The 22,867-nt window shown below is 57.8% G+C and overlaps 3 protein-coding genes across 3 annotated transcripts; all 3 read left to right on the forward strand.

Moving 5' to 3' along the window:
• The first annotated feature begins 208 nt into the window (after nt 1-208).
• Nucleotides 209-8,011, forward strand: ATP6AP1 (ATPase H+ transporting accessory protein 1). The gene is made up of 10 exons (XM_019956137.2): nt 209-395; nt 615-741; nt 3,530-3,604; nt 3,871-4,064; nt 4,585-4,625; nt 5,367-5,452; nt 5,818-6,059; nt 6,539-6,586; nt 6,680-6,911; nt 7,124-8,011. The coding sequence occupies exons 1-10, from the start codon at nt 244-246 to the stop codon at nt 7,331-7,333; spliced, it is 1,407 nt and encodes a 468-aa protein (XP_019811696.1). The 5' UTR covers nt 209-243; the 3' UTR covers nt 7,334-8,011.
• Nucleotides 8,012-8,600: 589 nt separating this feature from the next.
• Nucleotides 8,601-14,469, forward strand: GDI1 (GDP dissociation inhibitor 1). Its single transcript, XM_019956061.2, has 11 exons — nt 8,601-8,756; nt 9,836-9,943; nt 10,101-10,200; nt 10,349-10,483; nt 10,951-11,149; nt 11,416-11,547; nt 12,094-12,193; nt 12,546-12,717; nt 13,021-13,165; nt 13,291-13,345; nt 13,436-14,469. Exons 1-11 carry the CDS (start codon nt 8,712-8,714, stop codon nt 13,586-13,588), a joined length of 1,344 nt encoding a protein of 447 aa, XP_019811620.1. The 5' UTR covers nt 8,601-8,711; the 3' UTR covers nt 13,589-14,469.
• Nucleotides 14,470-15,250: 781 nt separating this feature from the next.
• On the forward strand, nt 15,251-21,029 carry FAM50A (family with sequence similarity 50 member A). Its single transcript, XM_019956265.2, has 13 exons — nt 15,251-15,457; nt 16,506-16,590; nt 16,689-16,788; nt 17,040-17,185; nt 18,795-18,871; nt 18,977-19,043; nt 19,184-19,245; nt 19,477-19,553; nt 19,830-19,884; nt 20,089-20,137; nt 20,231-20,301; nt 20,390-20,500; nt 20,610-21,029. Exons 1-13 carry the CDS (start codon nt 15,347-15,349, stop codon nt 20,616-20,618), a joined length of 1,020 nt encoding a protein of 339 aa, XP_019811824.1. The 5' UTR covers nt 15,251-15,346; the 3' UTR covers nt 20,619-21,029.
• Nucleotides 21,030-22,867: the final 1,838 nt, after the last annotated feature.

Consider the following 22,867-nt stretch of genomic DNA (forward strand, 5'->3'; position numbering starts at 1 on the left):
GGAACCAAAGGAGCTCTGCCCCGCCCCCTTAACCATTTGTAGCGTGCGCGCCCGGAGAGACGTACAGCCAACCAGCGAAAAGGAGCAGCTGTGAGTGACAGCCACATCGTTCAATCACCTGAGAGTCTGGAGAGCCGTCTTGCGCCCGGACCAATGGCAGCTCAAGGCGGACTTTGGGCGGGGGCGTCGGTCACCTGATCCGCGGCGGCCGCGGTGGGTCCTGGCAGTACAGGCCGAGAGGTTATGATGGCGGCGACCGCGGCGGCTCAGGTGCGGGCGGGGACGCGGTGGGCTCCAGCGCTCTGCCGGATGCCATGGCTGCCGCTGATGCTGGTGGCGGCGGCAGCGGCGACGTCGGAGCAGCAGGTGCCGCTGGTGCTGTGGTCGAGTGACCGGTGAGCGGGGCGGGCTGCGCTGCGCGCCGCGGCGGTTGAGGGGCCCTAGCTCGACTCCGGAGCTGTCCTTGGCGGGGGCGGTGAGGCCCAGGGGGGGCTGTCCCTTGTTCGGAGGCCTGTAGCAAGGGCGCTGGCTCTGGGCCCCAGGCATCAAGCTGGGAGCCCACGGGCTTCGGATCTCAAGCCCCCGCTTGATAGCACCTCTCTATCCCCTGCCAGAGGCCTGTGGGCTCCTGCGGCCGACACCCACGAGGGCCATATCACCAGCGACATGCAGCTCTCCACCTACTTAGACCCCGCCCTGGAGCTGGGCCCCCGAAATGTGCTGCTGTTCCTGCAGGACAAGGTGCGCCTCCCCCAACCCTCTCTCCCTACGTCATTCAGGAGACAGCCCCCTCTCCCCCAGGACACTGAGGCCCATTCCCCGAGGGAAGCTGCAGTGACCTTGTCCAAACTGCAGAGAGGTGTGGTTCCTTCCTTAGGAAGGCCTGCGGGAGAATGTTCAGTGGGAATGGTGTGTGCCTGCTAAGTCGCTTCAGTCGTGTCTGATTCTTTGCTACTCTATGGGCTAATAGCCCGCCAGGCTCCTCTGTCCATGGGATTCTCTAGGCAAGAATACTGGAGTGGGTTGCCATGCCCTCCTCCAGGGGATCTTCCAAACCCAGGGATCAAACCTGGGTCTCCTGCATTGGCAGGCAGATTCTTTACAGTCTGAGCCACCAGGGATGCTCCTAGTCAAGAACAGTGGAGTGGGTTGCCATGCCTTCCTCCAAGGGATCTTCCCCACTCAGGGATAGAACCCACATCTCTTTAGGACACCTGGATTGGCAGGCTTTTTTTTTTTTTTTTTTAAACACTAGTGCCACCTGGGAAGACAAACAGCTAGCAGAGGATGGTTTCCATCCGTCTACCTCTGGGTTATGGGCACAACACCCTTCCACTGAGCCACTCAGCTGAGCATGGGAATGGTGAGGGCCCAGAAATGGCACCCACTTGATTGGGGGAAATAAGGGGTCAGAGGCCAGATGCTGATTGAGTACCAAACCCTTACCTGACTCACTACAAGGCGAGGATGATGAACCCTGTTTACAGATGAGAAGCCCAAGGATGGCAAGTGACTTGCCCAAGGTCACATAGCTATTGGGTGGCAGAGTTGTGATTCTGACTGTAATGATCGTAAGACAGAATGGAAGAATGATTGATCGCTTACTGAGTGCTTCATTCATACTAGCTGAGCTGATGTCATTATCTTGGTTTTACTGTCTAAGGAGCTAAGGGTTGTAGGATCAGCTGAAGTTCCATGGCTTGTGCAAGTCCCAGGTTATTCCAGCCTGAGTCTGTTGGACACCCCTCCCCCACTGTGATTTTGTGCTCATACCCAGCACACTGTTTACCCTCCCATCTGGGCATTTCTGGCCCTAAAGCAGGTATGCAGACCACAAGAAGATTCTAGGGCAGTGTAGGATTAGTGTTTGTGAGATTATTGAGCTTCTGCTTGTCTCTTCCTCATTGGTGGCCTGTTCGGGTCATTCCCTTTGTGGTCTTGCTCTGTGGGCAGAGGGTGGTAGCTGTGCTGGCCTGTAGTCCTTCCAGGAGGTGGTGAATAATGTAGTCAGACTGGAACTCAGTTCCAGTTCTATTGCTTACTGGCCTTTGGACATGTGAAATACTCTGCAAATACCAGTTTCCACATCTGTAAAAAGACACCACTGACATCAGAGGGCAGTGAGGAGCAATTCTGATAGTCCATGTAAAAGATCTGGCTGGCGCCCCCCCCCACCCCCATCTGATGGCATTCACTCATTCATTCATTTGTCAAATATAGACTACCTACTCTGTGACAGGTATTGATTAAGTGCTGGGGATATACCAATGAGCAGAATCACCCAAGCCCCTACTCCGAAGCAGCTAACACTCTTGCGAGGGTGAGAGGTTTACGTAAATGCTAAGTTGGTATGATATAACGTCAGCACTATAGTCCTTAGATAAGAAGGAAGCAGACTTGGGGACAGAGTGACTGGCAATGCTGTGTAACATAAAGAGGGAGCAGGCAAGTGCTCGCTGAGGAGGTGGTATTGAAGCAGAGATGTAAGCAGAGGTAGAGATGGAGCCATGTGGCTGGGGGAGGAAGGTATGCATTCCTGGCAGAGCAGCAGGTGCAAAGGGTGAGCCTGTGGAAGAGCTGGTGTGGCTGGAGTACAGTGAGTGAGAGAAAGGCTTAGGAGATGGTCAGTTGAGGAGCCCGGACATGAGGGGGAAGGGTTGGTCACAGTTCTAAAATGTGGCAGGAAGTCTTGGGTGATTTCGAACAGGGAGTGCACACAGGCTTTCTGAATGATAGCCTCGGCACCAGAGAGGCTCAGGATTCCTGCCCAGAAGGGCAAGGAGGCTGGGCAGGTGTGTATACTAAACACAATGACATCAGGGAAGCTGATTAAGATCACCTCTGGGCCTCCCTGGGAAAATACAGAGGAAGCTGGGAGTTGGAACGGAGGGCTAAAGTTGAAGGACATCCATAGGTTGTGGAGATTAGAAGGATGGGGGTCAGGGTGATTGTGGTCCAGAGTGCTCAGAAGCCTTCTGTGGTTGGTCCAGTGTGTTCTGAGATCTTCACCTCTGTCCCCTTCCACCAAAACTGGGGCGGGGAGGGGGGATTTCTCACCCTCCTTTGCAAAGGGTCCTGTGCAGACTGGACAAAGGCGGCTCCAGCTGTTGCAGCTGGCATGTAGGTTCTCTTTTTACTGGGCCTTCCGCCCCGGGGGCATGCAATCAGTGTTCTTAGCTGCTCCCAGCCCCCTCCCCACAGCTTCCCTCTTCTGTCCGAAGTTCCTCTTATCTCCAGGCAGGCCGTTGACTCTTACTCCTGAGGTTATCATGAGTCAGCTGCCCACACATTTTCTCCCAACCCCGTGACTGCCTTCCTTGTCTTCTTGCCCTGCTGAGAGGGTTGCTGGCGGAAAGAAAGAGAACCTTCCACACCCCCACCCCTAAAATGCACCCTCATGCTCCAGATCAAACCTGCCTCTAAATGAGATGTTGCTGGCCCTGCAGAAATGCCCAGGGCCAGTGTCTGCCCCCTGCCCTGGCCCCACATCTGTCCAACCTTCTGAGGCTGTTTCCCTCCCTTTTACTAGCTGAGCATTGAGGACTTCACAGCATATGGTGGCGTGTTTGGAAACAAGCAAGACAGCGCCTTTTCTAACCTGGAGGTAAGAGTCTACACCCAGCCGGTGACCCTGGAGGCCACCCCGTGCCTCCCTCCACCAGCATAATAGGAACTATCCCCTCAGGCACCAGAGACGTTGGCTTGATGGGGAAAGGCCAAGTGTCAGGGCCAGGAGTGTGGTGTGTTTTGTTTCTTACCTGGAGTGAGACCCGGTGTAGGTGTGGCTTGCTACCGAGGTCTGGGTAGCTGGCCGACCCTGGTCCCGTGGCCCCTTGCTAACTCATCTGCCTGTCTCCCCCCTGTTCCCAGAACGCCCTGGACCTGGCCCCCTCCTCTCTGGTGCTTCCTGCTGTTGACTGGTACGCGATCAGCACTCTGACCACTTACCTGCAGGAGAAGCTCGGGGCCAGCCCCCTGCACGTGGACTTGGCCACTCTCCAGGAACTGAAGCTCAATGCCAGCATCCCGGCCTTGCTGCTCATCCGCCTGCCCTACACAGCCAGGTATGGGTGGGCCTCTAGCCTCAGGGCCCAAGCTCTGGGGGCACAACTCTGTCCAGCCAAGCCGTCCTCCATTTAGCACCCTGAGGCCCTCCCAGAAGGCGTCTGTCTGGCCAGAAGAGGCAGGAAGGCCCTCCAGCCGGGTTGGGACTCAGGAGTCAGTGCCCAGCATCAAGCTAGGCCTCTCAGGCCTCCTGAGATGAGCCAGGCATGGGCCTCGCTAGCAGGGAACCAGCCTGCCTAGTGGGGACTGTTCATGGAGAGGTGGCAGGGACGTGACTGGGACTCTGGAGCTGGGGGAGAAGGCACAGGGGATTCCAGGCAGGGCCGCGAGGTGAGCAGAGGTCCTGGGAGAGGGGACTGGTGGTGGTGAGTGTGGCTCTTGGAGGCCCAGCTCGAGTGTTCTAAGTGGCGGGGCTATACCAGGGAATGCCAGGGCCTGGAGGGGCTTCAGGAGGCAGCCCAATGAGTGGCAGAGAGCCATCAGGATTTGGGCAGCTCGAACTTTATGTCTCTTCCCTAGCTCGGGTCTGATGGCACCGAAGGAAGTCCTCATGGGCAATGGTGAGTGGGGTCGGGGAAGGTGCACGGTTTCCATCTTTAACCAGCCCTTGGCCATGCGGAGCTGGCCCAGGTTCCTCAGCCCCTCTCCATTCCCAGGGGGCCTGGCTGCTTCTCCGAGCCCCTGGCAACTGGGCAAGGTCCCTAGGTCTCGGCCCAAGCGTTGGATGCCCAGGGGCCTCCTCAGCACAGCCTGGAGCCAACTTCCACCCAGACAGCCTGCACCCTAGGGTCTGGGGGTTTAACACGCCAGCACTGTTTCAAACACCTGTTCTGAGAACTTGTCTCCCTTGCGCTAGAGAGGACAGTTCTTCCTCCCAGAAAGGTCACCGGAAACTTGCCATGCTGGATTTGGTGTTTTCGGTAGCTGTCTGTCTTTCCTCTGTCCACGTGGGGGAGGCGGTGACTGGGGCCATGGTATCCCAGGGGAGGCCAGAAGCGGGGGGGATGATGAGAAGTGGCTGTTGAAATGGAAAATGCTACTGGGGGTTGATGGGAGCCGGCTCTTGGAGGGGCTCGGTGTCCCACATGGGGACATACTGGTTGCTAGGGTGAGAAGGGCTTCACAGTGGAGACATCTAGGGGTGCCCGCCTCCACAAGGTGATCTCACAGAGCGCCATCCAGAGAAGGCGCCCAGAGAGGGCATAGAAGGGTACAGCCTGCCTCTCCTGGCTTCTGCTGGGTACAGTGGCTGCGAGGGGCTGCCTCTGACCTGCGTTTCTGTTCTCCCCCTGGCCCCTTAGATGAGGTCATTGGGCAGGTGCTGAGCACACTCAAGTCAGAAGACATCCCCTACACGGCGGCCCTCACGGCGGTCCGCCCTTCTAGGGTACGTGCCCATGCCCAGGGCTCCAGGAGGCGTGGTCGGGGAGCCTGGAGGGGGGCTGGTTCCTCTGGGCAGGTGTAGGGGTGGGGGGCATGGATGAGCCACAAAGTCAAGCAACCACTGCCCATCTCACCCCATTAGCCTTATGGGCTGGCATTTTCGGACATGAAGTCCAAGTGTTCTGAAGTTGCAAAGATTAGCAATGTCACAGAGGCTTAGGGGAAAGCTGCTCAAAGGAAGCTTTTGCATATGAGCATCACTGGTGGGACCAGAGATGGTGCTCAGTGGGGAGAGGAAGGGCAGGCTATCTGGTTCAGGGCTCGCCCCAAGGGCTGTTGAGAGAAGGTTTTGTGGGCTCTTGTCTGCAGGTGGCCCGCGATGTAGCCATGGTGACTGGGGGGCTGGGTCGCCAGCTGTTGCAGAGAACGGTGGTGCCGCCTACAATGAATGTCCCCGTGAGTTACAATGACAGTTACGACACCCGGATCCTCTTCTGGGCCCAAAACTTCTCAGTGGCATACGGGGAGCACTGGGAGGACCTGACCTCCCGCACCTTTGGGGTCCAGGACCTCAACCTGACTGGCTCCTTCTGGAATGACACCGTTGCCAGGTGAGGGCAAAGTGCGTGCCCCTGCCTGGGTCTGTGTTGGGGGGCGTTCAGCGTGAAGATGCAGGTGGTGGTGTAGGGTGGGGCTGCTGCTCAGAGCTCTGCCTGCTCATGCCTTCTCATCCTTAGCTGGGGCCTTGGTTGTTAACAGTTCCTAATCACCCTGGATCCCAGTGCCACCCCCTTGGGCAGCCTCATGGCCCAGCCTGAGCACCTTAAGCAACTCCAAGAGGGAGTCTGGGGGTTCAGGGAACCCAGAGGAAGGAGCCCTCAGCTGGAGGTGGGGCACCTGTGTGCTACCCGGCTCCTGACTTGGAAAGGGATGGGGCCTCAGGTCTCCTATCTGTCAAGCTAGGGTGCTGGTTCTTTAGGTGGCTCTGCGGGAGGACCTGGTGCAGCTCAGGTAGAAGGAGACCTGAGGGCCTTGCTCAGAAGTGTTTTCAAGGCCATTCCAGAGTCTGAAAACCCCTCTTCCTCTGCAGGCTGGTGCTGACATATGACTCACTCTTTGGGACCATGGTGACATTCAAGTGAGTCTGAGAGGCAGGGGCAGGTGGGCTGCTGTGGCTCCAGCCTCTCCAGCTGCCTGACCCCGCTCCGCGGCGCACCCCCCCCCCCCCCAGGTTCATTCTGGCTAACAGCTACTACTCAGTGTCTGCCCGGCACTGGTTTACCTTGGAGAACCTGGAAATCCACAGCAATGGCTCCGTCGCCTACTTCAATGCCTCCCAGGTCACGGGGCCCAGCATTTATTCCTTCCACTGTGAGCATGTCAGCAGTGAAAACGAGGATGGCAACCTCCTTGTGCCTGACACGCAGCCCTCTCTTTGGCAGATGACTTTTCGGGACTTCCAGGTAGGAAGGGAGGAGGGACTGTGCCTGACAGTGGGGGAGCCCTGGCTGGAGGAGGGGTTCGGGGGGAGCAGAGGCCTGTGAAGGGTTTCTGGGTCCTTTCAGGTTTGGGCCTGGGAATGTAGTCCCATCCCCTTGCTGCTCTCTTCCCACCAGCTGGGGAACACTTACCTGGCCTCTCTGGGTGGGGCCATTCGGTGCTTTCTGTCCCTCAGATCCAGGCCTTCAATGTGACAGACAAGAAGTTCTCCTATGCTAGCGACTGTGCAGGCTTCTTCTCCCCGGGTATCTGGATGGGGTTGCTCACCTCCTTGTTCATGCTGTTCATCTTCACCTACGGCCTGCACATGATCCTCAGCCTCAAGACCATGGATCGCTTCGACGACCACAAGGGCCCCACCATCACTTTGACCCAGATCGTGTGATTCCACACCTGCGGGGGGGGGGGGGTTGAGGGCGTGGCTGGGGTCCAGGTTGTCACCTCCCCATCAGAGGCCCACTGGGCAGGAAGGCTTCTCCCTCTTCCGCCATCCCACGACTCCCTGGCTCCCCCTAGTTTGTCAGGCTACCTGTTCAGCCTGCTGAGGGTCTTCCCTGGGCTGTCCACTCCCCACCACATCTCTCTCCACAAGGTGTATATATTTCTGCATAGACAGTAGACAGATCTCCCAGGCTTGATCATTATAAAGGTAGGGGCCGTTAGTTCTACAAAATCCACCCCGCTTCTCCTTATTTATTCTCATTTCTCCACTTTTGCTCCTTGCTGTTGATAGTGCTTTTGTGTAGCTAGTCCTCCCTTCCCAGGCTCTATGGGGTTCCTTGTAGCAGCCAGGAGCTGTTCCATTCCCTGAGTTTGGGGGGAGTGTGGAAGTACTATTTGTCTGTCCCGCTTAGCTGGCGTTATTGTTTTATTTTTTGGTGATGTGCTAACAATAAGGCGTACACTGGGGTTTATTCCTTTGGCCTAAGAAGGAAGGGACCTCCATGGCAGGTGGGCTGGGTGTGATCACGGGGTTTGGGACCTGTTCCTGTCGGGAGTACCCGGCAGGAGCCCCGGGGTGCTCGTGGTTTTCTTCCAAATAAAATAAAGACGGGTCGCCATGCTTGGGTTTCTTGTCACTCATTTCTGCGCTGGGCACAAGGGAGGATGCGCTTGGCTGAAGGCCGAGAGAGGAGGCCTGAGGATGGAGGGATGGAGGCTGCTTTTCCAGCGACCCAGCGGAGGCCGAGAGGGTCGTTCACAAACTGGATTTCCCCCGGCCCCCGTCTTAGCGACTAGTGGAGGGCGGGGGCCTTCAGCGCCCGGGAGAGGGCGGCGGGGGAGACGGCCACGACAATAGTCGCCCCCACGTCCCCAGGGGCCCGCCTCGGGCTGCTGCAGCAGTGCGCACCCAGCCGGCGAGGCCGCGCCGAGCTTCCCAGGGCGGGGCGCGCGAGGCTCCCGCGCACGGATCCCTGGCGGGTCTCAGCACCGTCTGCCAGGCCGCCCCGCCCCGCCCCGCCCCGCCTCACCGCCGTCTTTTCTAGGCCCTCGGCGAGGCGACGTGGCCAGCCGAATGGCGCGAGCGCTAGAGCCCGGGTCCCAGCAACCCTTCCCGGGAGGCAAGCGGGGACAGCAGGGCCCCTGGTCGGCGCAGCAGCGGCGGAGGGGAGGGGCCGGGACTCTTTGACGTGGCGGAGGGGTCGAGCGGCGCTCATGCGCCGCCATCTTTGGTCCACTGCGGCGGCGGCGGTGGCGGCGGCGGTGGCGGCTGTGGCGGAGGAGGAGGAGGAGCCGACGGGCGCTGACACCGAGGCCTGACCATGGACGAGGAATACGACGTGATTGTGCTGGGGACCGGACTCACCGTAAGTGCGGCCTCCGGGGTCCAGGGCGCCGCCTCTCTTTCTCCCTGGGATGCTGCAGCCCCCGGCCCCATCCTCCCATCAGTGCCTGCGCGGCGCTGTTCGGTCCCCAAAAAGACAGCCCCGTGCCCAACAACCGTGATGCGGCCTCCATCCCTGTCATGGCCGGTCTGCCAAGAAGCGGCCCCTTTTCTGGCTGTCTCTCTTGACCGATTCCCCGGGCCCGACCCCCGGCCCCTACCCAGGACCAACTTAACATCCCTTCTCATTTTGCGCTCATTCTGGCGGAGATGTTGTGGTACAGGGACCTCCAGTCAGGTCGGGGCAGGGGGACTCGCCAGGGTGGGCTTTCATCCTGCCTCCCCAGGTTCTCAGGGGGCCCGAGGACCCAGGGAATGTTCCAGAAGGAGCCGCGGTGGGGACCGTGACCACATTCCCGCTACCCCACCCCGGTTTCCCATGGAGACCTCGGGGCTGAGGCGTATTTGTAGCCTTTGTCCTTGGGCTGGTGACAGTGACTGGTGAGGGTGTTTGCCCTCCCCCGAACCCTGTTGGACTGCTTCCCTGAGAGACGCCTCCCCCACAGTCGGGTGTGGAAGCCCCTACTGTGGCTGGGAAAGCTCAGGGTCAGGGGTTCCTCTTTGAGGAAAGCGGCCCAGGGTGGGGCCTGGGATTTCGGCACCATGCTAAGCCTTTCTTTACTTCCTTTTCGGGTCCTTTGCTTGTCCAGCTAGGCGATCCCTGTGTTTTTATCTGCCTTTTTGTGGGCTTCTACGTGGATAGGTGATTTTCTTGGCATCTTGGTTGCTTGAAGACCATCCATATGGCTGCTGGATACCCTTTTCCTTGTTCACCTTTTTACCCAGCAAGGTTATAAAAGGAAACCGTGGTCAAATGAAGGCGCCCCCCCCCCCCCACCCAATTTCAGGCAGAGCGACCAGCCATAGATGCAAGGAGCTGTGTGTTGAGGCAGAGGCCCTTCAGGTTGACTCTCCCCTCAGGGTTGGAGTGGGGAACACGGTCAGGGCTGCTGGTGGGAATGTGGGCAGATGGGAGTGCAGTGAACATTGCCCCTCACTCAGGAATGTATCCTGTCGGGTATCATGTCTGTGAACGGGAAGAAGGTGCTGCACATGGACCGGAACCCCTACTATGGGGGCGAGAGCTCCTCCATCACCCCCCTGGAGGAGGTAGGCTGCTCCGGGCCTGGGCCTGTCCCTTGTTAACCTCTTGCATGGGGTGCTGAATGAAGCAGCTCCCCAGGTTTTCTGGGTGGGGGGCGGGGGCGGGAGGGGATTCCTTGAGATGCATCTTTCTGTCTCTCTCTTCCCCTTCCCCTGCCTGCAGCTGTATAAGCGTTTTCAGTTGCTGGAGGGGCCCCCTGAGACAATGGGCCGGGGCCGAGACTGGAACGTTGACTTGATCCCCAAATTCCTCATGGCCAATGGTGAGGGAGACGAAGGAGGTATTGTGGGGGGCAGGGTGATTGGGACAAGCAGAGAAGGGTCAGACTGCAGACCAGGGACAGACAGACCAGCTCGAGCTTGTGAAGGGAGCCATGCTGACCCTGTTGCCTTGCCCACACCACCCCGCAGGGCAGCTCGTGAAGATGCTACTGTATACAGAGGTGACACGCTACCTGGACTTCAAGGTGGTGGAGGGCAGCTTTGTCTACAAGGGGGGCAAGATCTACAAAGTACCATCTACTGAGACTGAAGCCTTGGCTTCCAGTGAGTGTGGGTCCCGTGAGCCAGGGAATCGAAGGGGGGGACGGAAGGGGGGACAGCTATCGAGAGCAGGGTGGCCCTTGCTGCAGGTCATGTTTCTTGTGCAGTACCAAAAGCCCCTTGCTCTATCATCCCCCTGTGTGCACCCACTGGTTGCTAGGAGGGGAGTCCGAGTGTGAAGGGAATACGGTGTCCTGGACAGATTTCAGCTTTTGACAGGGGCTTCACCTAATCAGTGAAACATCCCCAATGTCAGAGCTGGGAGGGCCCTCAGAGGCTGTCCAGCCAGACTCACTGTTGGTACAGTTGAGGAAACAGGCCAATAAGCACAGAGGGGTTAATTGAAAATCACACAGTGGTCGGCAAGAGAACCCTGCTGGGAGTTAGGGCACCTGCTTGCTCTGCCTGCCTGGCAGGTGGAGAGGTTCACAGCCCGCACCTCAGTGGTGCTTTGCATGTGGCCCTCGCAGACCTGATGGGCATGTTTGAGAAACGGCGCTTCCGCAAGTTCCTGGTGTTCGTGGCAAACTTTGATGAGAACGACCCCAAGACCTTTGAGGGCGTCGACCCCCAGAACACCAGCATGCGTGACGTCTACCGGAAGTTTGACTTGGGCCAGGATGTCATTGACTTCACTGGCCATGCCCTGGCGCTCTACCGCACTGATGAGTGAGGGGAAACTGGCATGGCATATTACCCCTCAGCCGGCCCACACCCTGCCCTCCCCACTCCTGCCTGCTGCTCTCTTGGCTCACCCTGAGTACTTCCCGTACTCAGCTCTGGGCTCACTCACCTGTCACCTTTTCTGTCCCTTCCCTGCGTTTGACCCATGGTCTTTCCCAGGCCTGCAAGGGTGGGAAGGCTGGCCTGATGCCAGGGTGGGGGTGCACTGGGCCTTCTGCTCTTGGAGCCTCTTCTGACCCTATTTCCCCCAGCTACCTGGACCAGCCATGTCTTGAGACCATCAACCGCATCAAGTTGTACAGCGAATCCCTGGCTCGGTATGGAAAGAGCCCGTATCTGTACCCACTCTATGGCCTTGGCGAGCTGCCCCAAGGCTTTGCAAGGTGAGGGCGTGGCTTCTGTTGGTTGGCAGTGGAGAAGGCTGAGGCCAACAATGGGAAGGGTCCCCTTGGGCATCTCCACTGTGTTTTGTTACTTTCCCACTGTGGGCTTAGTTTACTTCCCACCATCCTCGGGTGATGGCAGCCCAGTGGGACATTGAAGTGCAGAGATGAAGGACCACAGATAGGGCTCGTTTGGCTCCTAGCTGGAGTCAGATGGCACAAGGACTGGGCCTGTGGCCTTGAAACCTCCGGTCGGATTCTTCAGAGCCATTCATTCTATTCCCTGGGATGTTTCTCTGAGGAGCTACCCTCATACTAGCCCTTTGCTCGAAATTTCTGGCATTAAGTGTAGAGAGGAGGGCCCCTTCCAGGTTCAGTCTTGAGGTCCTGGCAACAACAAAGCTTGGAAGAGCCCCCAGGTCTCCTGAGCTCTGCCTGCCTGAGGCCACCTTCTCCATGCCCTGTGCTGCCGGGGGCAGGGCATGCAGTAGCGCTGGTCCCCTTGTCTCCCAGGAGGCACCCTCATGGCTCCTCTCCCCACTGTAGATTGAGTGCCATCTACGGGGGGACGTACATGCTGAACAAACCAGTGGACGACATCATCATGGAGAATGGCAAGGTGGTGGGCGTGAAGTCCGAGGGCGAGGTGAGCCTTCCTGCTGCACAGGCGTGCTGGTCTGGGTGGGGCTCGGCCCATCCTTTGAGACCCTCTTCCCGGTCACCTTAGCTCTGCTGGGGCTCCTGCAACTCGGCCAGGCCCCTCAGCCCGGGGACCAGGGCTCCAGAGGAAGACGGTCGGCACTGCTGTCAGCAGACAGCTGTGGATGAGGGCCCAGCTTCCCGAGGTGTGGGAGGAGAATGTACGCTATGGGAGGGGTGATGGTGACAGCTTTGGGGAGTGGCCCGCCTACCAGAGCTGCCAGCCCTCCTTGGGTGTCCTGGCCCTCAGACATGGAGTGGGGGTCAGATAGGGCCAAGGCCTTCTGGTGCTCTCACAGGTGGCCCGCTGCAAGCAGCTGATCTGTGACCCCAGCTATGTTCCTGACCGCGTGCGGAAGGCCGGCCAGGTTATCCGTATCATCTGCATCCTCAGCCACCCGATCAAGAACACCAACGATGCCAACTCCTGCCAAATCATCATCCCCCAGAACCAGGTCAACAGGAAGTCAGGTAGGCCAAGCCCCACATGACTTCCTCCAGTGTGTTCTCTTCTTTGGGGTAGCCCTGTCTCGCTGCCCCCCACCCCCAGCCCGGGGGCTGGCTCTCTGCTCAATCCCTCCATGGAAGAGCAGGGATCCACATCACGGTCCCCATGCCTTGAGGCCCTAGGGAGGGATGCTTCCTTTCCACGAGGGCGGCTGCTGGGATGTGGCCAGCTCTGCAGGGCTGGGGAGGGGCAGGAGGGCCCAAGTTGAGCTTGGCCCCCAGAAGCCTCCCACGTACCCCTGCTAATGGAGCCTTTCTTGTGGGCAGACATCTACGTGTGCATGATCTCCTATGCACACAATGTGGCCGCGCAGGGCAAGTACATTGCCATCGCCAGCACCACAGTGGAGACCACAGATCCCGAAAAGGAGGTTGAGCCGGCCCTGGAGCTGCTGGAGCCCATTGACCAGAAGTGAGGGGCTGAGGGGCTGGGGCTGGAGCTGGGGGGAGGAAGGGAGCCAGGGAGCTGGAGGACGGACATCAGGGAGGGCAAGGCTGATCCTGAGACTTGTTTCAGTCCCTCCATCTGCCCCTCAGGTTTGTGGCCATCAGTGACTTGTACGAGCCCATCGATGATGGTTCCGAGAGCCAGGTAAGCAGCTTGTCTTGGCCCTGGGTCCTGGCTGCCGGCCCAGGGCCCCTGCCCCACTCACCTCGGGCCCTGGGCGCTGGCTGTTTCCAGGTGTTCTGTTCCTGCTCCTACGATGCCACCACACACTTTGAGACAACCTGCAACGACATCAAAGACATCTACAAGCGCATGGCAGGCTCCGCCTTTGACTTTGAGAACATGAAGCGCAAACAGAATGATGTCTTTGGGGAAGCTGACCAGTGATGGCTGACCCCTAGCCCAGCCCCTGGTGCCCTCTCCCCCAACCTGTCTGTTCTCCCTGAAGGCTGGGGAGACGGGTGTGGCTGGGCGTCCCTGTTTCCAACATCTTCTGCTTCCCCTACCACATTCCTGTCATCCACCTCATTGATTCACTGACCAAATCCTTAACCTTAGTGATGGTTTGGGAGATGGGGCGGGGGGTTGGTTAGTATCCTCCTTCTTGGCCCTTCCTTATCCTGGGGAAAGGGGGTTCCTCTCCTTGTGTGTGTATCTTCCCCCCACCCCTAATTCTTCTGCTCTGTTTGGGAAGAACGTGGAGGAAAGCTGATTTCTGCCCCCATTGCTCTTACCCCTACTGTAGTGGCCTTTGGAGATGCCCCCTGCCTCCCCCCACCAACTCTAGTGTGTTGGAAAGAAGGGGCCCTCCCAGCACAAAGTTACATTCCTTTCCCTAGTCCATCCCCGTAATTTATTCTAATTTATTAACTTTGGCCCACCCTGTGTGAGAAAGGAGCCCTGTCCTCTGCAACCTCGCGGTGTGCCCTGGGGCTGTGGAACAGCTACCCTGGCCGGGCCTGCCTGACCCTGGCAACCCTGGCACAGCTTGGGAAGGGAGAGGGCTTGGGTGTGGCCTCGTTGGAGGTTGATCTTGTTTTTGTTTCTTGTCTTTGTGTCCGCTGGTACTGGCTGAGAGAGAAATGACGTGTGAACAAAGCAGAAGGAGGTGGGAAAATGGATCCAAATCCCCTGTGCCCTGCCCACCCTATTCCTTCCCATTAGTGGTGGGAAATCCTTATCTTGCAAAGTGAATGTGTCCCTTTCCCCATCCTCTAGTGTATTTCACAGAAAACAAACTCTCCCAATAAAACTGTGTTGAAATCTGAGCCTAGATCTTTAGTTTTTTCTTCTCAAAGCTGTTTTCAGGCCAGGGCCTTGGCTCCCTGGGCTGCCCTGCTCTCTTGCACAGGCTTGGGACTACACGTCATTTAGCTTTGTTCCCGATGGCTATAAAATGTGAATTCCTTCATCAGGGAATTGCAGAGCTCCTGAACTGAAGGGAGCAGGTCACATCACCCTGCCCAAGGCTACATATCACAGGTCACATCACCCTGCCCAAGGCCACACATTGAGCTAGTACTGACATCCAGGACTCCAACCCTTGGGGGTCAATGTGAGGGAAATGGGAGATGGGTCCAGCTTGCGGTGGGGGTTGAGGTGGCGGAAACAGAGGTACAGGGCCCCTGCCTTCAGGCCAAGAAGGAGGAGGAGGAGGCAGAGGGGACTCAGGCCCAGTCCCGTGGCCTGGGGAAACAGGACTGGGGCCCAGTCCTGGGAGGGGAGTCAAAATCAAGGATGCAGAAGTAACCAGAGGGACTTAAGGCAGGGAGGCAGCAAAGGGACTGAGGGGATCTACCCTTAGACTGAGATCAACACTGAAGACGTGAAGGGTCCGGGGTGGGGGCAGCCTTGGGGTCAACAGAAGGAAGTAGGACTGGGGACCCAGCCTCAGGCCAGGGCTTATTGTGAAACTGATGGGGAAGCTGGAAGAGCGGGATCGTCCAGTCTCCGAGGGCCGGCGGGGCGGGGCCACTAGGGGGCAGGGCGACTGGTGGTCACGTGTCTGGGCGGGGCGGGGCGAGGCGGCTGCGCGATCCCTGGTGGCTGACGTCAAGGCGCGGGCGTCAGCAGACCGAGCCGCCGTCTCCACAGCCGCTCCGGAGCCCTAGCTAGTCCGTCGTCGCCGCCGCCGCCGCCGCCGCCATGGCTCAGTACAAGGGTGCCGCCAGCGAGGCGGGCCGCGCCATGCACCTCATGAAGAAGCGGGAGAAGCAGCGCGAGCAGATGGAGCAGATGAAGCAGAGGATTGCTGAGGTGCTGGCCGGGCCGGGGCCCCTCACAGCAGGCGCTCGAACCGCCGCCCCGACTTCCCGGGACCCCGCGAGAACCTGGGCGGCGGGACTGGAGTGCAGGCGGCGGGTTGGGGTGGGAACGTTGCTCGCCAATCTCCAACAAGGGGCGGAAGCAGGCCGGCGACAGTCTGCTCCTCTGTAAAATGGGCCCAAAAGGCTGAGGCGAGCTAGGTTGTGACAAGCCTGCAACAGGAAGGAGCCACATTCAGTGGTTGCATGTGTGGCAATTGGGGCGACCCTCGAGGGTACAGAGCATCCTGTCTCTCTGGCTCCTCAATGCCCGGGTTCAGTGGCTCTCCGGAAGAGCGGGCCCCAACCACTCTGCCGGCCACTGAACCCGGTTCAACTAATACAGGCAGGCGGGAGGGTCCTAGGTGCTAGCGGTTCACTAAGGGCTTCTGTGAGTGGCCGCTGGTGGTGGGCCACCCCACTTAGGTCTTTGGGGGCCTTGGGTCCCGCGACAGCCGGGAAGTGGCTGCATGCTGAGGCCCGACTGCTGCCTCAATTTACACTCAAGCCCCAACCCGGCTGTTGCCGTGTGGCCAGACGGAGGTCCATCTCTCTGTGGAGGTTCATACAGTGGTATGCAGTGGGATGGGGCAAGCCTGGAGCGAGGGGGCCTCATGAGGGAGCCACACTTCTCAGTGAGGGTCTAGGCCCCCATCTGCTCTCCGCTTCCTCTTGTCACTCCTTGCCTTGGGTCTCCAGAGCTTCAGCTCAAGAGCTGGGTGTGAAAAATACCAAAGGCAGGTAGGACCCACGGCTCCAGACTACTGAGTGAGCAGGACATGTGGATGGACCAGAACAGTGCAGGGAAACCACCCCACTTGGCTGCCTGGGCACTTGGAAGAGCCTCTCACAGCCCCGTGGGACCCTCCATCAGGCAAAGGGGCCATGTCTTTCCCAAGGCCACATCATAGTCTAGGGACTCATTTGGGATGAGAACCCAGGTCCCCATTTCCATGGTGGGGTGGCAGGTGGCCATCATCACTGCTCTGCCTCCTGGACAGGAGAACATAATGAAGTCCAACATTGACAAGAAGTTCTCTGCACACTACGACGCTGTGGAGGCTGAGCTCAAGTCCAGCACTGTGGGTATGCAAAGCGTTTGTGCCCCCACTCCTGGCCCAAGGCCCACTGCGTGGTTTGCTCTGGGTGACCGCCTTTCACCCCCCTGTCTCCTTAACTCTCAGGTCTTGTGACCCTGAACGACATGAAGGCTAAGCAGGAGGCACTGGTGAAGGAGCGGGAGAAGCAACTCGCCAAGAAGGAGCAGTCGAAGGAGCTGCAGCTGTGGGTCCTCCCCTCCAGATGGAGCTTGTGTTTGGGGGCGGGTGAGGCTGTTCCTGCTTGTGGAAGCCGGGAGGTGGGGGTGCCTTTTGATCATCAGAGCGCTGCTGGTGAACTTGAACGGACCCAGGGCGGTAGGACTCTGGGCCTGCGCTGTCTGGGACCTGCCCTGCACTGAGCACACAGGTGGCTCTGGGTTGGAAAATGGGCCTTGGGGGTGTGGACGTGCATGGTAGCCACCCGTGCCTTGGCAGGAAGCTGGAGAAGCTGCGAGAAAAGGAGCGCAAGAAGGAGGCCAAGCGGAAGATCTCCAGCTTGTCCTTCACCCTGGAGGAAGAAGAGGCAGGCGAGGAGGAGGAGGAGATGGTGGCCATGGATGAGGAGGAGCTGGAAAGGGAAGGTGAGGGCAGGCTGGGGATGGGTTCAGCAGGCAGAGCTCTGTCTGGGTCTCGAATGAAGAAGCACGTCCACCAACAACCTTGACTGCTCACCACATTTGCGGCCTTGAACCTCAGAAGTTGGGGCAAGAGAGAGAGCCAAGTCTTCACTGTGGCAAAGCTGAGTAGAGGGCTTGCTTTCTGGTGGCAGACTGAGTGGGAACCAGGTATGCAGTCCCTTGGCGGAGGTGTGGGGCTCATATGACTGGGGCACCAAACTGTTAATAATTTCAGTGTAAATTGACACAACCATAGACATTAAGTGGCTGCTAATTGGACAGAGCAGCTCTTGCCCAAGGGAACAGGGGGTAACAGGGAAGACTTGGGAAGGCTGGTGAGCAAGAACCAAGATGTCATGGGGCTCCTGTGTGCCGAGCACCCACTTGCAGATGGGCTAGAACCAAGGCAGACGGACAGACACTGGGCACCGTCTCTGTCCTGGTGGGAGTCACACAGGACACCATGCACCCCACTGGGGCCAGAGGAGAGGGGATGATTTGAGTTGGGCCTTCAGGGTGAGGGGAATTTCATTAGCACCCAGAGATGTGGGGAGTTGGGAGGCGTGTAGAGTTGAGAGATGAGTGTGCCCAGAAGTGGAGCCAGCGGGAGTGCACACATTTTAGGCCTAGGGAGGGTGCAGCTGCAGGCCTGGAGGGGGTGGGTGTTTAGAAAGCCTAATGGTCTGGGATCTGTATGGTAGAACTGAGGCAGGGGTTGGCACAGGGACAGCTTTGAGTGGAGCAGCCAGTGCTGTCAGGAGAAAGAGCGAAGAGCCTGCCAGCCTCTTGGGGGAAACCCCGGGATAGTCTTTGTAGTATTTAGTAACATTAAGTATTTGGTGTCTAAAACGTTCCCATTGGCAGGTCAGTTGCATTGGCTGTTAGCTGCATCTGTGTAGCAGAGGCTACCTTTGGGACAGCACAGGTCTAGAGGGAGGCTTTCAACCTCACTGTGTGTCACTGGGGCTTTATGGGTGCTTCCCCTCCCCATGGAGATTTTGTTTTGGGGGCCTGGCCGTTGGTACCCAGTGTAGAATTTTTAAAAATATTTTTATTTATTTGGCTGTGCTGGATCTTTCTTATAGGATCTGTAGTTGCAGCATGTGAACTCTTAGCTGTGCCATGCAAACTCTTAGTTGTGGCATGTGGAATCTAGTTCCCTGACCAAAGATCGAACCTAGGCCCCTTGCATTGGGAGCACGGAGTTGTAGCCTCTGGACCACCAGGGAAGTCCCCGGTGTGGAATTTTTGTAAGTTGTCCAGGCTCTGGAACCCTTGCCCTGGAGTGTGGACTCATCTTCTAGGTTGGCGGTTCTCAAAGAGTGATCCAGTGACCCTAGGGTCTCGGAGACCCTTTGGAGAGGTCTGCGAGGTCAAAACCATCTTCATCATCCTGTGAAGACATCTTTGGCCTTCTGTACACTTGTTCTTTCACCACTGTGCTGTGGATTTTTTCATAGATCATGTGACATGGCATGACGTCCTTCTCTGACAGTTGATAGAGTTGATACAGTTGCCCCCCTGAGGCAAGGGCCATCATACTGTTGACCTCTTGTGTCTTCTTTTGCTCCAGAGATCACCACAAAGAAGAAAAAAATGGGGAAGAACCCAGATGTGGACACAAGCTTCTTGCCTGACCGAGACCGGGAGGTAAAGGTGGCGTGACCCTGGCAGAGGCTTTCAGTCAGGAAGCGGGGGCCACGCGTGCCCCCTGAGCAGCCTTGGGCCTCCCTGCTTTGCCCATTTCTCTTCCAGGAGGAGGAGAATCGGCTCCGGGAGGAGCTACGGCAAGAGTGGGAAGCCAAGCAGGAGAAGATTAAGAGTGAGAGTTCCTGGAGTGGGAGGCGTGCAGCCCGGGGCGGGGGCCATGCCTGCTTTCCTGTGAATGCTGCTCTGGGCAGTGCCCTGAGCCCCAGGGATCTGGCAGGGGTCTGGAGGCCAAGCAGCAGGTCTGTCTTGTAGGTGAGGAGATTGAGATCACCTTCAGTTACTGGGATGGCTCTGGGCACCGGCGCACAGTCAAGGTAGGTGATGTGAAGCCTGTGCCCCATTTCCCTTGCTCTTGGGCCCAGCCTTCCAGTGGGAAGGAACTGTCAGTCCTGACAAAGCTCACAGACCCTTTGGGATGAGTGGCCTGGGGGGAGCAGGGAAGAGGGCAGTGAGTGTTCCAGGGTGCCTGCCTTCTCGAGGGCCCTCTTCTGGGCTTCCATCCTCCTTTCCCAACCCCTTGGTTTCCTGCATGCCTGTTCACACAGATGAAGAAGGGCAACACGATGCAGCAATTCCTGCAGAAGGCACTCGAGATCCTGCGCAAAGACTTTAGCGAACTCAGGTGGGGCTGTGTGGGCGTGTGAGTACATGTGAACATGTGCACCAGATACTGCAGCCTCAGCCTGGCACCTGGGACCCCAAGTGGCAGCTCCTGCTTGTGGCATACTGGGCACTGCGCTCCTGAGAAAGGAGTTCAGGCCCCTTTTTCCATCCCTCTCCCCATGGGGAGCGGGGGTAGGAAGTGCCTTCCAGACTGGGCTGCCTGCTAGCCTCGCAGGCCTCCTGCACTGGCGCCTGGTATCCTTGACCAGTGGCTTCCTCGTCTTTTCTTCCTCAGATCGGCAGGGGTGGAGCAGCTCATGTACATCAAGGAGGACTTAATCATACCCCACGTTAGTCCCTTCTGTGTCCTTGCAGCCCCAGGCGGTGTGGTAGGGAGGGTCTCAGGCTTTGGCACACCCAGGGAATTCGAGGGGGCCCTTCCTGCTCTAGGTCTTTGGCTTGGGTGGGCAGGGTCGGAGCCGGGCTTGCAGGCAGCTAGCTGTGAGACACCGAAATGAGTCACCCACTGTCACTTTCCTGTGCTTGGCTTGTAGCACCACAGCTTCTACGACTTCATCGTCACCAAGGCTCGAGGGAAAAGTGGTGAGTGCGCCCGGCCATGCCCTCCTTCCTGAGCTTGCCCCTGTTGTAGGGTGGCAGCTGAGAGGGGTGGGGTCTGGACCCTTGTCCCTGCAGGGCCCCTCTTCAATTTTGACGTTCATGATGACGTGAGGCTGCTCAGTGACGCCACCGTGGAGAAGGATGAGGTATGTTTGGGGCCCGCCAGGGCAGGGAGGAGGGGGCAGGCATCCAGCAGCCCTGAGCTATAGCATCTGGGCCTCTTCCCGTCCTTAGTCGCACGCAGGCAAGGTGGTGCTGCGGAGCTGGTATGAGAAAAACAAGCACATCTTCCCCGCCAGCCGCTGGGAGCCCTACGACCCCGAGAAGAAGTGGGACAAGTACACGGTATGGAAGCCCTCGAGCGCAGGGTGGAAGCCCAGCCGGGCTGGCAGGCTGGAGGCCCACCCAGCCCCACTCCGCTCACCTCCTCCTCTGTCCTCTCGTCCCGCACCAGATCCGATGACATGGTGGCAGTGTGGCCCCGGCTCCCTGCGGTCCCCTCCTCTGGTCCCCAGGACTCCGGGTGCCCAGCTCCCCGCTCCTGAGATGGGATCGGACCTGCTCAGCCCCTGCCCTGGCGCTGTTGGTTCCTGCCTGTTTCTTTCATGACACTTGGATCACCCGATGTGTGTTTTGTCTAAAAACTTTTTTTGATCGAGCTAAAATTCACATACGATGAAATTCACTGTTGTGACCATGTGAAAGTATACCACACGGGTATTGCGTACATTCACGGTGTTGTGAATCACTCCTGAAGGAGACCCCATGTTCATTAGCAGCCAGCCCCTCACCCCCCTTAGTCTATTTCCTGTCTGTTTGGATTTGCTTATTCTGGAAGTTTCGATTAACAGAATTATACAGTATCTCTGCTTTCTGTGTCTTGCAAGAGTGTGTTTTTCAGGGATTTGAGGGTGGAAGGTGATTGGGTGGAAACGCGAATCCGTGGAGGCAGGAGGGGGCACTTGTGATCCACTGGGGGCCTAGGCAGGCCCAGCTGTCCTTGTAGCCAGCCTGTCCCCACCACAACCCCTATGTGGGTAGGAAGGCCATTCCTCCCTGGGCTGCCCACCCAGGCCCCTCGGTCTCCTTTGTGTCTCCCAGTGGCCCATTCCGTAAGGGCCATAGCTGTTCTGTGGCTCCCAGCTGCCCTGTGTCCCCATCACAACGTTTCTCCCCAGTGCTGACACAGGAAGGCCACTGTGGGTGCCCTGTACCCACCGCTTGCCCACCTCACCCTGGCAAGCTCTGCACACACTGCCCTGGAGCTGGCTGCTCTCATCGCCCCCAGGGGGGCACGCCCTGACTTGAGGGTGTCATTCGTGCCCCACCTCGGTGGCCCCTTCCAACTCCTAATTCCCCCGGACCCAGCTCCAGGAGGCTGAGGAAGGTAAGCTGACCACCTTCTTCACTTTGCCTGCAAAGGGCAGTGGATAGCCCCCAGCCAGTGGTGAACAACATCCCAGCTCTGGGTCCGGCCCCACATCCCAGGCCAATGGGCAGAACTGATGGTAGTGGTGGGCTCTGCCCAGTGCAGTCTCCCTTGCCCTCCTCGTCTGGCAGGGCCCTGTCAGCCCTGGCCTGGGGAGGCCCATCTGGCAGCTAGGAGCTGTCACTTGGGCTTCCTCACCCTGTGTTTGGGGCAGGGCCATCTGGGGTCACTTGGAGGAGGGAGGAGGGGAGCATAGGCCAGAGCACCTGGGGCACAGCGGGGAGGGGTGGGCAGGCCTGGCCCTAAGCCCTGGATGTGGGGGACAACTCTGAGAAAGTCAATGGGGCCTTTTGTGGGGTTCCAGAAACCTCAGAGAGGGAATCCTCTGGCCTGCACCAACCCTCTCCTGCCCTCTTTGAGAAGCCATCAGAAGAGTGGTTTCCTGCGGAGAGGGAGCCCTTCAGCAGCTCACCTAGGGCTGGATGGTTTCTGAGGGACGCGTGATGCAACGAAAACCTGACGCGGTCAAATAAAATCAAAAAGAAGACATTTCCCAACAGCCTCTGCCTCTGTGCAGCTTGAAGGATTCTTAGTTCTCTGCCCAAGGATTGAACCCACGCTCTCTGTGGTGAAAGCTGAGTCTTAACCACTGGATCACCAGGGAAGGCATAATTAAGTTTCCAGAGAGTGATAGATTTTTCTCCCTACACCCCTCCCATTTTGTAGCATGATCACCGGGTGAGAATCCTGGCTCCCCAGCTTCACCAACACGGTACTGTCATTCCCGAAGAGGGGGGACACTTATGCAACCTGAGATGGCACATGTGGTCTCTCACTGGGGGATTTTTTTTTTCAACTGAGGAGAAATTCACAACAAAAAAAGTAACCATTAACCATTTAAAAATGCACATTTCAGTGGTACTGAGTACATTTCATAATGTTGTGAAGCTATCACCTCTATCTACTCCCAGAATAATTTTAGCACCTCAAAAGGAGAGAAGAGGGGGTAGGGGTAAAAAAAAAAAAAGGAGAGAAGAAATGTCTGTTGTTTTAGCTACTCAGTTTGTGGAACTTTGTTTTGACAGCCACAGGAAACAAACACCCCTTACTTAGACAATGGAGAAAAATGAATTTGACATGGGTTGTAGACCTAAAAGTAAAAGCTAAAACTAAAAAAAGCATATAAATGAAACAAGGGAGGAAATCTTTGTAACCTTGCTCTAGGCAATCTGGGCAAAGTTTTCTTGCACAGGATACAAAAAATAATCATAAAAAGAAAAACT

Source organism: Bos indicus, chromosome X, assembly GCF_029378745.1.
Source record: "Bos indicus isolate NIAB-ARS_2022 breed Sahiwal x Tharparkar chromosome X, NIAB-ARS_B.indTharparkar_mat_pri_1.0, whole genome shotgun sequence".
Lineage (NCBI taxonomy): Eukaryota > Metazoa > Chordata > Mammalia > Artiodactyla > Bovidae > Bos > Bos indicus.